Source organism: Arvicola amphibius, chromosome 15 (genome assembly GCF_903992535.2).
Source record: "Arvicola amphibius chromosome 15, mArvAmp1.2, whole genome shotgun sequence".
Lineage (NCBI taxonomy): Eukaryota > Metazoa > Chordata > Mammalia > Rodentia > Cricetidae > Arvicola > Arvicola amphibius.
In genome coordinates, this window is record NC_052061.1 from 18,602,053 (window position 1) to 18,617,563 (window position 15,511).

The 15,511-nt window shown below is 40.1% G+C and overlaps 1 protein-coding gene across 1 annotated transcript in view; it reads right to left on the reverse strand.

The window, feature by feature from the left end:
• Positions 1–3,739: 3,739 nt before the first annotated feature.
• LOC119802014 (hedgehog interacting protein) overlaps positions 3,740–15,511 on the reverse strand; it is a 92,541-nt gene continuing 80,769 nt past the window's right edge. Inside the window, exons 12-13 of the mRNA XM_038312845.2 lie at positions 13,022–13,170; positions 3,740–10,364 (exon numbers count right to left, since the gene is read on the reverse strand). Of these exons, the coding sequence (XP_038168773.1) occupies positions 10,171–10,364; positions 13,022–13,170 (343 nt within the window). The 3' untranslated portion in view covers positions 3,740–10,170. The remainder of the gene's footprint in view (positions 10,365–13,021; positions 13,171–15,511) is intronic.

The window sequence follows — 15,511 nt, forward strand, 5'->3', positions numbered from 1 at the left end:
TTGCCTATTTTGTTTGGAGTTGCTGACCTGATCGGGGTCTCACTGGAGTATGAGATGTGTCCTGATATGATGATTAATATGGTGGGCTTTTGTGTGGTGCTGGGGGTCCAAACTCAGGTTCTGAGACTTAAGTGAGAAGGCAGCTAACTTACCGAGGTGTCTCCCCAACCCCAGCTTGGAAGGAACCTAGTTTTCTTCTTTTTAACAGAAGAAAGCTGATTCCCAAGTGTAGTGAGAGGTGTAAGAACACCAACCAGGTAATCCATTCGAGATCCAGACCTGGCATCTGCACCTCACAGCCTTCCCCCAGGGTCCTTGCCAGTGTCCCTGGCATGCGTGGCTTCTGGTAGCTGGAGATCACGGAGCAGAGTGTCTCAGATAAGCAAAGTTGCTTTCCATGAAGCACATGGATTTTGCATCAAGGGGTCTTAATTACAAGGTTGTAAATATGTCAGAGGAATCTGACAGCACCTTATTAAATTCCAAGTCTGAGCTCAAGTGGCTTCTGATGCTGGCACAGTCCCCGAAGGAGCCTCATAGTCACTGCCAACCCAGCCTTTCGCTCCCTTCCCCCGTCCCCCTTCCCTTTTAAATTCTGTTAATTATAAAAAATGGCACATAGGAGTGAACTATATATCAAATTATGAAAACACATTAGAAATACTTCATTCACAGCGTTTGCCTTATTTTTATCCTTTCATTTCTTTGAAGGATGGTACAATTTAATCTCTAGAGACACCTATTTGAGTGCTAAATAGGAAAAAAAAGGTAAATTTTAAATGAAGCACTAACTTGTGGCTGGTATTTAAGGTTATATTTCTCAGGAAATAGGACATCAGTTTCAAATATGCTTTGTGTGTGTGTGTGTGTGTGTGTGTGTATGAGTGAGCATGTGTGTGTATGAGTGAATGTATTTGTATGACTATATATATATGTGAGTGTATGTGTCTGTCTGTATGAGTGAGCATGTTGGTGTGTGTGTCTGTATGTACATATGAATGAGTGTGTATGAGTGAGTGTCTATGAATGAGCGTATTTGCATGAGTGAGTGTGTCTATGCATGAGTGTGCTTGTGTGAGTGAGTGTGTGTATATGTGTGTGTGCACGTGCTCACGCACATACAATGTGGAAGCCAGAAGCTAATTTGGAGGTATCTTATGTGTTGGGATGAGGCGGCGGGCCGCTTCCTGCCACCTGGCTAGCTTTACCTGAAATAATTACACGGAAACTGTATTCTTTTAAACACTGCTTGGCCCATTAGTTTTAGCCTCTTATTGGCTAATTTTCACATCTTGACTAACCCATATTTAGTAATCTGTATAGCACCACGAGGTGGTGGCTTACCAGGAGAGATCTTAACCAGTGTCCGACTCAGAGAGGAGAGGCATGGCGACTGCCTGAGGCATCTGCCTCACTACCTTCTTCCCAGCATTCTGTTCTGTCTACTCCACCTACCTAATTTTCTGTCCTATTAAAGGGCCAAGGCAGTTTCTTTATTAACCAATGAAAGTAACACATAGACAGATGACCCTCATCCATCACTTATGTCATTCTCTACCTTAATTTTAGGAGGTAAGGTCTCCCTCTGCACCTAGTGCTTACCTTTTCAGCTAAGCTGGCTGACGATCCATGTCTCAGTCTCTCCAGTGCTGGGGTTACAGGCATGTGTAGTTGTGTCCTGGCTTTATATGTAGGGGCTGGGATCCTAACTCATGTTACCACTGAGCCAACTCTCCAGGCCCAAATGTCCTTTCTTTTCTCTTTTTCAAAGTGTAAGTGTAAAGAGGCAAGTGCATAGAAAAAACTTTCACGCTGACTGTGATGCCCAGAGAAAACTGAAGCTGGTAGTTGCTTTACGAATATAGCCTGTGTGAATCCTCAGTGATGGCTACTGACTGGCACCTTTGCTCTCAGTAGAGACCTTGGAAACGTACAGCTTCCATATTTTCCTAACCTCATTTCCTCATTTTACTGTGCTCATACTGGGGTTCAAGAGAGCAGATTCTTATGACATCCCAGAGAACATTTCAGCATGTCTTCTTCTTTTTCTTTTTCTTTCTTCTTCTTCTTCTTCTTCTTCTTCTTCTTCTTCTTCTTCTTCTTCTTCTTCTTCTTCTTCTGCTTCTGCTTCTGCTTCTGCTTCTGCTTCTGCTTCTGCTTCTGCTTCTGCTTCTGCTTCTGCTTCTGCTTCTGCTTCTGCTTCTGCTTCTGCTTTGTCTTCGTCTTCGTCTTTGTCTTCGTCTTCTTCTCATCTGTTTATTCTACTCTCATCTTTTTGTGGTGCTGAGGATGGAACCCAGGGAGGGGCTTGAGCCCGCTACGTGAGCACCCTGCTGCTTAGCTACAGTCCTATCCTGCCATGTCCCATTCTCATTGAGGAGCGCCATCTTGCTTCCCACCCCTCTCCAAAGCACATGTTAACGTATGTATCAATTGAGAGCTTTAAAATCAGCATGGAAGCAACTTTAGATGTTCACAGATTACAGAATTTCAAGCAAGGAATTCATTTAACCAGTGATCGCAGAGCTGAGAAGCCAAATGAGGGACCCAGGAGGAACCCAGAGAGATCAGTAAAAGCAAGACAGCTTCCATCTCTAGCTGTGTGCACACTTTTTTTTTTTTTTTATTTTACTTGTGTGTGTAGCCTGTGAGGGATTCAAAATGTGGCAGACACATGCAGGAGTCACGTGATCTGTGGGCTGAGGCAGGGGGATGTGCTTTAACAGCTGGAAGTAAAGTGACCGAAGGATGTCTCTGGTGCTTCCTGGGTCCCTTTGGGAACCAGATAAAAGGTGCTTTCCTGATGTCATTTTGCCTAAACTTCTAGGAAGCAACTTAAGTTCTGGGCTGCTTTATGAATGGATCTTACTACGTGTTTTATTCTCTTAGCAATAATCTTTGCTACCTAAGTTCTGGGCTGCTTTATGAATGGATCTTACTACATGTCTTATTCTCTTAACAATAATCTTTTACAAAAGCTGCCATTCAGGAAGCTAGTGAGCTGTGTTTATTTAGGAATATGGGGGTGGGGGTTGAGATGGAAGTAGATTGCTCTTCTAATATCAGCTCAAATTCACTCGTCAGTCTTTTGAAAACACGTATGCGCAATTATCTGCCCGATGTGCCCATGTGCAGGCACACCTGGCACCTCTGGAAGTCAGAAGAGGGTATGGGAGCCCATGGATTGAAGCGACAGATGGCTGTGAGCTGCCGCCTGGGTCCTGGGGATCAACTTTGTGTCGGGACTGTCAACCACGGAGTCATCTCTCTAGCTCTACCAATCGGACTTATGACCAAAAAAAAAAATTGCTTCAATTAAGGTAAAAGCCAGATAACAAGGCCAAAGAGGTGGGGGGTACCTGCCTTAGCCCTGTTCCCTGTCCCCATGTGCTTCTTCCTTCACTATGGGGCCCTGTATCACACATGTTCTTCTTTGTTCTCTATGTCTTAGCTTTCACTTGACCAGGTTCGTCGTAACTTAGAACAAATATAGACCAATAAGGACCTATCTTCTGATGCCTAATATAGCTACACAATGAAACTGACTCTGACATTAGGTATAATTTGGATGGGAAATATTAAAATTAGAACATAATAATGACAAAAAACAATAACATTTACAAGTAGCTTGAATATAGACTATTTCAAAACTAGTGTTTGTGTGACAACCAGTCTGAAAATTTAGGAGGAACTTTTTAAAAGTTTAAAATAAAAACAAATTTTGAAAGGGCACATAACATGAAGTCATAAGATAAAGTTTAATACATTTGATCATGTTAAGACACAAAACACAGCCAATCTAATCAAATTTCAGGCATGCATTTACATAAATATATTAAATTAAGAAAAGACATTATACACTTAAAACATCCTTTCACCTACAAAACATTAAATCCACAGATCAACAATAAAGCCAATTCTCTGCATTTACCACTTTTCAAGATACAGTTGTTCTATTTTTTAAAGATAACACAAATACACTTGTTAGAATTTATATGCATTATACATATATTATATATTACATAGATAGTGTGTATACATATGTAGTGTTTGTACAGATAGATAAATTATATATATATTTATATATATATATACACAGGTGTGTGGACATGTACAGATACATAGAGATGAACTTGAGACCATCTGTACTACTCAGCGCTGCTGGGGTCTAAGGCTCAGGCAAGCTGGAGCTAGTTGAAGTGAGAGTTTCTTCTGTTTTGGACATCTTAATCATCCCAGTGAACTTCCAGCCCTGTCCTTGCGGATGCCCTCGCCTCTCAATGGTGGGAGATTATACGAGGCACTTCAGCATTTATATTGCATTAATGAATAGATTGCTGGTTGAATCAAGGAAAACTGCATACTTTTACAGATCGATTTAGTGAAACCAGATTAGTTCAAACTCTGGAGGATCATGTGAGCCAGTAGCCATGCATATTAATTTTTAGAATGTTCTAGAAATCATAAAGAGTTCCTAGCCTAGTCCTGACCCTTTCAACTTGCACCTGGGCTTCTTAATCATTCCTAGTATCTGCTGCCTCTTATTAACAGAAACCCAAGGATGAAATGGTTCTGAAATGTCCTGTAACATGTGGACAGACCGCTTTAATTGTCAATAACCTGAGGGAAATAGACAACTCAAAACACCAAAATATGTGAGAAGATTCAAACACAAAACCACCCCTTAACATTTAACAAAAAACTTAACAATCACAGATAAATCCAAAGAGGACACGAGATTTTTCTATTACAATTCTTTTGTGCTTATGGTCATGATTCAATAATTTTTTTCATTCTAATTAGGTAGATTTATTTTAAATAGTAGTCTGTTAGCCTGTCCCAGAGAATCAAGTTTCCCGAATTCTACAGTACTTCAGTATAACTGTTACTTCACGGTTCTTAGCAGCATGCAGGTTCATACACATCCTCTGAGTAGAAAAAGATAAGAGGGATATCTGATATCATCAGCTTGTCAGTTTAGCTTCTCAAATTAATATGATGAAATGAGCCCTCTGAATATGGATTCTTAGTTCATTCTAGAAAAGTCATGCCCAGATTTTAAGATTATGGGGTAAAGAAGCATCCAATGTTTATTCTGACACAGACCATACCCAGCCTAATCACACCTCGTTCGTGTGAATGGAAACGACTAATTAGCCAGCTTTCAGTTCAGAGAGAAATGTTTAAGATTGAATTTCTAACTGAGAAGAAAAAACTTAAATTATTTGGCCACTGTGAATTTCCATCATAATATATAGTGTATATATATTATTGAGATATAATATACATATACTATAGAGAAAAAAATTAAATATATACATTAGATTATATATATTAGATGATAAAAAGCTATTCTTTTTACTTAAAAGAATGATAGCCAACTGAGATAATATACTATGTATAGGTATGTTTACTTGCCAGGACATGGATATATGTATTTCAAATCTATAAAGAATACATATTCAGAAAAGAAAACCCTGAATAAACAATGACATCTTACTTTGTGATGGATATGAAAAAATTACCTTAGAATGAATGCTGAATTAGTACCGTTTTTAAAATTTTTACTGTTGACTGACAAAAACAAATGAGAAATTTTAGGTATAAGGCTTTTTATTGATGCAAGAAATCTATTACTTATTTGCATCTTTTCAATTGGCTGATACATGCCCTAAATAAATTGTATGGGAAAATAAGGTAAAGAATGGGTGGATCTTGGCTTCACACTTAATAGAACTTAAGGAAATGCCAATCTCATAAATGAAGAAATCTCTCCAAGGTTGCTAGAATTTTGGGGGATCAAGCATCTAGCTCCACTTCATCTTCCCATGAGTCCTTTGTATTCTTCTAGAAGGCGACTTCAAGCCCATTCCAGAAGTTACTCAGAGGAGATGGCACCAAGGAAGACAGGCAGGACTTGCTAAGACCCATACCTGACAGGCTCCAAGAACATGTTCTCAACATCTAGATGTGTCTGCTCTTAGACCTTGTATCTCACTGCATGTCATAGTTCTAATCGGATGTGTGGCCCAGTTGTGCTGGTGTGACAAAGAAAGACGGAGCAAATGCATGTCTCAAATATGAAAAGGGGAGCTTGCTGATGGGAATCCATCAATGTTCCCAGAAGCAGTGCCACCACTTTCCCTCAGGGAATAAAAATGTGTTTGTTTTCTGGGCATATAACTTTGGTTGAGTTCTCTGCCACGCAGACAAGTGTCTGAGGTCATCATCACCAAGACTCTAGTTTCCTGCCAAGTGGATTTGAAATCGTTTTCTTCAAAGTAGACTTTGAAGAAATCAAAGATGGTTGTCACTTTGATAGGAAGTAGCTAGGAGTGTCCCTCCTGTCATCTCAAGCTCTCTACTAAGGTGGGTCTCCTTGTCTTTCTGGTGACTTTGCTAGAAGACTGGCATGGGGCAGCTACGCTGGAAGATCTGTGTGCTTTTTGTCATTTCTTTCAATGACTGCAATAGACCAGCCTGCTGCGCTATTTTTCTACTCTTCTTAGTGATACTGAACTTAAGTCAGCGTGGCTCCAGGAGAGGAAACAAATGAAAATAAGCCTCAACAAAATGTATAGGTATGTGTCCCAGGACAATGTCATGACAGGCATACGTGGTGTGTCTGTTTAGGGAAAACCACCATAAAATGCAGGAGAGTAGAGGAAGAAGAGATCCAAAGAGAGATGGTAGATATGGGTGGAGGAGCAGAGAAGGGTGAGGGTGGAGAAAACTTAGGTAACATTCTAGACAGAGGCTCAGATTGTAAAGTGATATACCTTCTTGACTGGCATACTTCCTCCCCTTACCAACTTAACCTGGGCTTCTTTCCTGTGCTAAGAGAAAGAAGAGGGACTCCTAGCAGATTTGTTGTGTGCTCGGAAAGACCTCAGCTGCACAGCCACCTCCTACCTCATTTTCTCACCCTGAGTGGACTCCTTGGATCCTTTGTGGTTCAGATATTAAAACAAAGGTCAGAAACAAACAAAATGACAGTATGTTATTCTGTAGCAGTTCACAAGACGGCCACTAGGGAAGCCATCACTACTCAGAGCCATGCAAATGATAAGGAATAGTTTTCTAGCTGGGTTTTGTAGACATGCATAGATTTCTTTGCCCATCCTTCATGAAACTGATCAGTTAAATTGTAGAAACTTCCGAGTAAGCTTGCGAAATATCTTCCAATACCTTAAGGAAGATCCTAACATGAGAAGGTATGAACGAAAGCATTTTTGCCATCACTGAGCTTGCCTAAATGTCTCTCCTTTGAAATTTAATGATACTTAGTTTTCCTATCATTGATTTATATGCTTTGAATCAGGGCAAAAGTTTGGCAACAATACTGCTAGGAGGGCTACTTCACACTTAGCTGGTACCTGGAGCTAAGCTATAGGATGGGCAGGGAATAGTAACTGTTTGTTTCTTCTTTGTCATATACAACAGTGTTCACATAAACGACATTCTTCCGTTTTAGATTGTGTGCTTTGTTAGATGGGTAGATTTTGACTTTTAAATGATTAAACATTTATTTTTCTTAGCTCATACTTTTTAACCAATTCCCATCTATCTCTCACAAATCATTTATGATAATCCCCAATCATAAATTTAAAAAAATAACTTCAGGGAAGAGGTCAAAGAAGATTTTAGAATTGGTCATGTAGTCTAAAACACATAGTCATCTATAGTCACTGTTATCTACTTTCCTCCTAAGGACAGAAAGAATGGAGTCTAGAGACCCTTTGCTTGGGTTAAATATCCTATTTTCTATAAAGAGAATTTGGTATTACATTTGGATAACTCATTATAGGAAAGGCAATAACATCTCTACGTCACTTGAAAGAGAGCTATGTAAAACAGCTCTGTCTAGGTTGCTTGCGTAGAATGCCTACCAATGGAGCATCTCTTTAAGATGTAAAAAGAAGCACTTGGGCTTTAAGACTTTGCTGGATTTCCAGGGGGTATTCTTCTTGGTTTTGCTCAAACTGTGAGTGGGGGTATGTGTAATAAAACTGTACGATCTGACAGATTCAGACAGCTGGCTTCTTCATGAGTCATTTCCATTCTGTCAATGTCACCCATGCTGAATACAGGATGATTTGAGAGGAAGGTCCGCTTACAAAAATGGTGGTCAGGGCAGTTTTTCCTTTTTTTTTTTTTTTTTAAATTGTAAACCTTTCTGTGATGGAATTCAGTGAAAGGACTACGAACAGAAAGCCACAGAGACAAGGGATTTCTCTTCACCTACAGATGCAGGCTACTGCATGGTTCATTGCGAGATTTATCACAGTGCTGGGCCAATGGAGAGCTAGTGCGACTGGAGGGACCACCCTTTTTTTGGGGTAAGAGGGCAATTTGGTCTCCATGCTCATTTAGTCCCAAGACTTCTCTGAATAGACTGTCAATTGAAGCTAAATTGTGCACAATTGTGCATGCACTTCTTAATGCAGGCTATTGTTCACTAAGCACCAAGATTCCTCAACCCATTTCCATTGGTTATGAGGTCACTGGAACCCCAAGTAATCATATATGGAAGACAGGAGTAAGTGGAGTCAACGAATTGTTCTATGTGGTGGATTCCTTAGAATTCCTTAGAATCCACAATGTAATTGCAATTCTCTCCCTTAAAACAACAGAGGACTACTATCCGGGAGACTGCTGTTGTTTCAGAATTAAGACTCATATTCCTGAAGATGAGGAGCCTGTGTGTAATGTCATCCAGTGCTGAGCACTTACACGGTTCTACAATTTGGATTCCATAGGAATGGATGTCAGGGTAGAGGGTGTGTGCTTATCACAGTCAGTAGTACAAAAACCCTTATACACTGTTAAAAACCCAAACATGGAAAGATGGCAAACGGAAAACCATTGAGAAAAATGCCTGTCAGATGCTTGTAATTTAAGTTTAGAGTACATTATTTCTTTAAGAAAATCTGAACAGGGCATTTATAGGAAACTGATCGAGGCAAGAACCAAAGGGTGTTGTCCCAGAATCGTGAAGGAACCTATGCACTGGGAGTTTGTGTTGTCAAGAATGAGGATCCTAAGAATCTGTGCATTTGGCAGCCTACACAAGCTGAGCTGGCTATGAACAAGCAGGTCATTCTCCATGGAGGGTGGATTCAGAGTGCACGCCATAAGCTTTTAATCCCTCAGACTGACAGACTGGCTGTGGGGAAAGCACTTCATGAGTGCGCAACGCTGGCGCTCTGGAAGGACTGGCTGCTTCCTCGCTTTTCCGTCTGACCAGCGTGATTACATGTCGGCATAAGGACACACTGCTAGACTAGATCCACAGCACATTAGAGGCTATTTGCTTTCTTGCTCCCCTTCTTTCCAATTAAGCTGGTGAAAATGTAGCTTTAGTATTTTACAGGACAGGGTAAAGGTGTTTCATCTGGGTGATGTCTATATTATAAAAATAAAATATAAATATAAATATGTAACACAAACCCAGTGCCTATTGTTACACAAAATATACAATAGAAGCGGTCTATTCATGAAGATTGCTTTTTCAAATAGGTCATTCTGATTTAATCAAAAAACATTTGAAAACCATCTTGAGATTCAGCTGAAGTAACTATATTGATCTGTCAAATAAAACGGTAAATGCGTTACATTCTGTAATAGACACATCACCCAAAATGAAGCTGACGACCTTACATCAAGTTGCTTGTTCGGAAATTCACCAAGGAGTTTGGAAACATGCTCTCTTATTATAGACCTTTAATATAAAAATATTTCCACCACATTGCACAATAACATTTCGAAAGCCTACTATGGTTGACTTTAGTAATTATAGACAGAAATTTCCCAGGAACTAAAAGAATATCTTCTGATGCCATAAACATTCTGTGATCAATCCGCAATGGAACTTCCATGTGAAGCACTCCACACAAGGAAGTAGATATTAAAAAATAAAAAAAAAACAAATCAAAACCATCTGTTATACAACCTTGAGTCTGGGGATTGTGTGTGTGCACACGTGTGTATGTGTGTATGTGAACAAACGTGCAACATACACACTGAAATCTGCACATTTCTGGAAATTGCTTTTAAGTTACTAAAAGAGAATGAACTCACAGGAGTGTGTAGCAGGAGGAGAGTCTCTCTTTTTAATGACAAGATCAAATAAATGCCCACCAGGAAGAAATATTCAGACTGTCCCAGAAACTATACAATGTAACTTGTAAGATCCAGCAAATAAGATGTCATGTCAATGATCTGATCCAGAATACCTGCCCTGGCAACTCTGCGGATGCTTCTGTCCACTTGTTCACACTGAGGACCAAGATAGCCTTTCTTACAGAGACACTTGTTCGGTCTCACACAGACCCCTCCGTGACGACATGCTGGCTCACATTTGGCTGCAAGAAAGAAAACAACATAGTATTCTTAATCTTCATGTCAGAAGCCATCCACGTATGAGGTCAAGTATTTGATTAGTAAGGAAAGGTAGAAAAAGAAGGCGGAAGACAGTCACAAAATGGTGGGCAGAGGCATATACAAGCAGGGCAGTTTCCAGACATGAAGCTTTTTTAGGGACAGGAACTGAGCTAACTGTCCGGGTGTCAGCACACTGAGAAGTAGGGCTCATGGGAAACTATTGCGGTCATTTGAAGAACTGGCACTAACAAAAATGTCAGCCCTTTCAGCTCCTGCTCCAAGGGGCATTTCAGCAACAGCAATTCCCTTTCTCCAGGGTAGGACCGCATGGGAGGAGAGAGGCTAGCCTTGAGAAAGGGGACACCGGCTGGAGCACTTCCACTGTGATACTGAAATAAAGGCAGTTTGGGACTGCAGCTGCATGCAGTAGCTGGCATCTGGTCTCCCTGGCAATCCCTGCTTCCCTTGCTAAGACAGGATGAACAGGCACATTGGTCTCTGATTATGTCTAAAGTCCACCCTGGGCTCAGTGCAAGAGCCTGGCAGAGGGCCTTCTGAACAGTGCTCTTTAGGGCTGTTTTACAGCATAGAGTCTGTTTATTAAATCATTTTTTTCTACTATCATAGAGGAAGAAAACATAAAGGTATACCGCTAAAATGGTACGGAGAGACACAGTTTGATAGAGTCATTATTTGTCACTGATTGGTAAGTCTGGGGGTGGAGCCACCACAGACAAAATAAAATTCTTTGAATACATTTCCTTGTCAAGATTGGGATCACTTTTATTTTTGTCTCTTCAGATACAGTATTGAAAATTCATCACTCCGAAACTGACCCATGGAAAAGAAAGTATAAAGAAAAAATGAAAATAATTTTCTCTATCAAATTTATGGAAGATGTGTGAACCACCTGGGTGTATAAATAAAACTCCTCATTGGAGACATCTCAGATTACTTTTATAAAGTGTCCTGTTTTTTTTCTTATTTATTGAAAATATTTAAACTTAATCAGGAGAAAATCTTAGTTGAGAAGATTCTATAGAAACAAATGTTAACCAAAATGAACCAACATGAACATGTTTCTCTTTTTGTGAATATTAAGACAAGACACTGTATAACATATTGGTACTTAACACAATTTGTTCACCCCCAGTTTAAGCATGCTGCCCAGAGAAGATGCTCAGAAAATATTTTTTAACCTACATTTGTTTGAGGTAACATAGCAGTTAGACAAAGTGCAATGGAGCTAACAGAACTGGCTGCTCTGTGAAGAAACAAGGGGTTAAGAGGAGTACATATCAAACACAAAAAGAAGTGAGGAACAATACCCTGGCATATGACTATCATTGCATTCGTACACTGATTCTTAATTTTGTGCTCAACGGACCAAGAGGGAGATGGAACTGGTCATCAGAGTAGATGCTCTTGTTCTGATTAGCTACCTGGACTCTGCTGAGTTGTAATTATGCCTCTCACCTCTAATCAGGTCTTAGTAATGTTACTAAAGGCCAAAAGCAATTTAAGCTGAAATATGTACCGTCTATATGATTCTTAAGTATTGATTGTTTAAGCTGAAACATGTACTGTCTATATGACTCTTAAGTATTGGTTGTTTTTGTTAGGCAATGTGTGAGATGGACAAGTCATAATTGTAATATATCTTGAAACAAATACATCTTTGGAATAAAAAAGCAGCATTTATGAGCCAAGAGAAATATTAAATATTAATTTGGATTTTGGTTTTCATTGGCAGGGTATATTTTGCTGTGTGAGACCATACGGGTCAAGATCACTTGTGATTAATGCGTGCACACTCCTTGCTGAATTTGTATTTAAGTTTCTCAGGTCATTCACTTTTCCTTTTTAATCTATTTATGTATCTGAGTGCTCTGTCCTTCTGTGTGTGTGCAGGACAGAAGAGGGCATCAGATCCCCCTGTAGGGGGTGCTGGGAATTGAACCTAGAACCTCTGGAAGGGCAACTGGTGCTCTTAACCACTAGCCGTCTCTCTAGCCCTTATTCATTTTTTTTTAACTTCACACCAATTAGCATTTAACATAGCATAAAATGGAGGGAATCTCACACAAAGGGATAGAGCCTTGCACACAGATGTGCTTCGGTCCCTTTGAGTCGCTGTGCACTTTATGACGAGGCACGGGGCAGAGCGGAGTAGAAGAGTCTTGAACATGCACCTAGATAACTACGTTCTCCCCTTTTAGCCAGACCCTCCCCCAACCCCGAGAACCTCTGCTCCCAGCATGCCACAGTGGAATGCAAGCAGAGAGGCTAGAGTGGGCATTGGTGGGGTGTCTGGAAAAGGCTTGCACTTGGCCAGGGCTTTGGCAAGCGCTAACTCTTTAGCGGTGTGAACACTGCAAATGTAGCTCTGTGGTGTGCTGTTTTCATTTTTCTTCTTTTGTGAAGGGATCCAATCATTTAAAGATCTTTTATGCTTATGATTAACTGAAATATATGAACTACCTATATTAAAACAGGAAAGATTCCATTCGTACCTTCAGAAAGAGATATTGTAAAGCGCCAGCCACTGTATGCTAGATGGCTCTTGAAATTGGTGATGCTGGTTTCTCAAGCACCAAGGGCCACTTTCAGTGTCCCAGATGATAACAGAAATACTAACCAATTCTGCAGAAGTCTCCTTCCCAGCCTGGACTGCAGCAGCACTTGCCCGTGGGGGTGTAGTAGCCATTCCGACAGAGCCGGGAGCAATCCGAGGTCAGGGTCTGCGCAGGTTGAACCGTGACTCTGCATTCCTCAGGCATTAAAGGTCTGCACCCCAAAACAAGAGTTGACATAGCACATCAGTTGAAAACCAGTATGACGAAACTTAGTGATCTTATAGCTTACCAAGGATGTTTGTTGCTTTCAAAAGAGATCTTTTTTTTCAAGTGATACAGTCAATTCACAGCTTCAGAACAGAAAGTCACACCAGTGATGTGAAGTAGCCTAAGAAACTTTATTACCATCAGAGTTCTCCATAAAAATATAAGAATAATACAGCTCTTTTGTATTCGTTACAATTCTAGAAACTGTAATATTAAAATTGTTGATATTTGATGGTGTGTTTGTGTGCATGCATGTGCGCAGATGTGTGTGTGTGTGTGTGTGTGTGTGTGTATGGGTGTGCATGTGCCATGGTTGTGTGTAGGTTAGAGGTCAACCCTGTGATGTCAGGTCTCTCTTTTCACCTTTCCATGGTTTTCGGGATGGCGCTCATGCCATTAGGATTGCTCAGCGAGGGCTTTTACTCCCCGAGCCTTTTTGCCAGCGCTCAAACTGCGTTTTTAAAAATAGACGGGCATGAATATTTTGAAGCTTCCTTCCACCAAGATCCATAAACACTTTTACAGATAGCACCTGGGAGTTCCTTCTTGTGATTGGCCTGGTTGGCAATATCCCATGGCCAGATATGTCTTTCGTAGTGGACACTGGCTGCCTAACAAACGGGAACGAATCCCTTCTGTTCCCTTCTCTACTCTCGTCTTTCTTTTTAATAGTTCTTGGGGTCAAACCCAGGGCTTTGAACACATTAGGTGCATGCTCTTCTGCTGAGCTACATGGCTGCACTTCTCTCTGCCCCCCACAGACCTCTCTCTCTCTCTCTCTCTCTCTCTCTCTCTCTCTCTCTCTCTCTCTCTCTCTCTCTCTCTCTCTCTCTCTCTCCTTCTCTCTGTCTCCATTTGTGGCAGGGTCTCCTCAGCTCTGTCTCTGTCTCTGTCTTTCTTGCCTTTTGGGGAAGGGTCTCACTGTAGTTCAGGCTGGCCTCAGATTCGTTTGTTGATTGTACTTTAACTGGAAAACCTCTTGCTTTAGTCTCTCAATTACCAGGATTACAGTTGTGTGCCAATGCACCCAGCTCATTTTATATTTATTTTGAGATAACAGCCTTCTGATTCGTTCTCCTCAAAAGATATCCTAATATGCACATGTAGGTGAATATTTATGCTACTGAGTAAAAATTTAAACTATTAATGCAAACAAAGGTATATAGAATGGAGATTTTATGAATTATATAAAGTCAAATTAATTTATTGCATATAATAATTTAATTAACTCTTGTTATAAAGAGAAGGAATGTTAATAACAAGCACAAATATATCATTTGTGTTGTGAAACTTCATGCATTTTGTATTAATTGTTCTACACTGTTGTCATTTATAGAGAAAGCTAAGCCATCAAAGATTTTTATTTTATTTATTTTTTAAAAATATTTATTTATTTTTATTATATATACAATATTCTGTCTGTGTGTATGCCTGCAGGCCAGAAGAGGGCACCAGACCTCATTACAGATGGTTGTGAGTCACCATGTGGTTGCTGGGAATTGAACTCAGGACCTTTGGAAGAGCAGGCAAGCTCTTAGCCTCTGAGCCATCTCTCCATCCCCAAAGATTTTTAATTATTCTTCTGCTTCCCTTTCCTTAGTTCTGAGCTTAAAGGTGTCTATCACCACACCCTGACCAACTGATAAACTTTTATGTCAGCAACATAAAACTAACCCCCCCATAAAACCCCCCAAAATTTATTGTATTTATTTCCTAACAATTCTTACTTATAGTATAGTTACATTTATTTATTATATATAGCATTATATATACTAATATAAATGATGTGCTTTCATACTAGCTACAATATTAGTACATCAAAGGCTAAAATGTCAAGTTCAGCACATCCTAAAGACAGGGATTTGTTTCCTTCTCCGGAGAAGAGGCAAGCCAAAATTTTTAAATTCATTTCTTTAGGAAGATGTTTGATCAAGTCTGACAAAGATCTTTGGTAAAGTCACATGCTCCTTCCCCTCCCATGATGTTTGCTGCGGTTACAGCCTCCTTTCCAGCAAATAAACAGGCCCCTTTACATGGACTGAAGGAGGAAAAGGAGGGACAAGGTAGTGCATAAATACTGCCTAGCTATACCTAGAGGACAGCTAAGCAGAAATAGATAGTGTGCCTCTGTCATACGGTAACTAATTTGAATATTATTTTCATTGGCCTAGAAAACTGTGTGTTTAGTATATAATCTAATTAGAATCATTTGAATAGTTCTGTTCTTTTAAACAATCATTTTTTTAAGCCTCTGGGCTCTGAGTTCTACTGAATGGAGTCAGAAG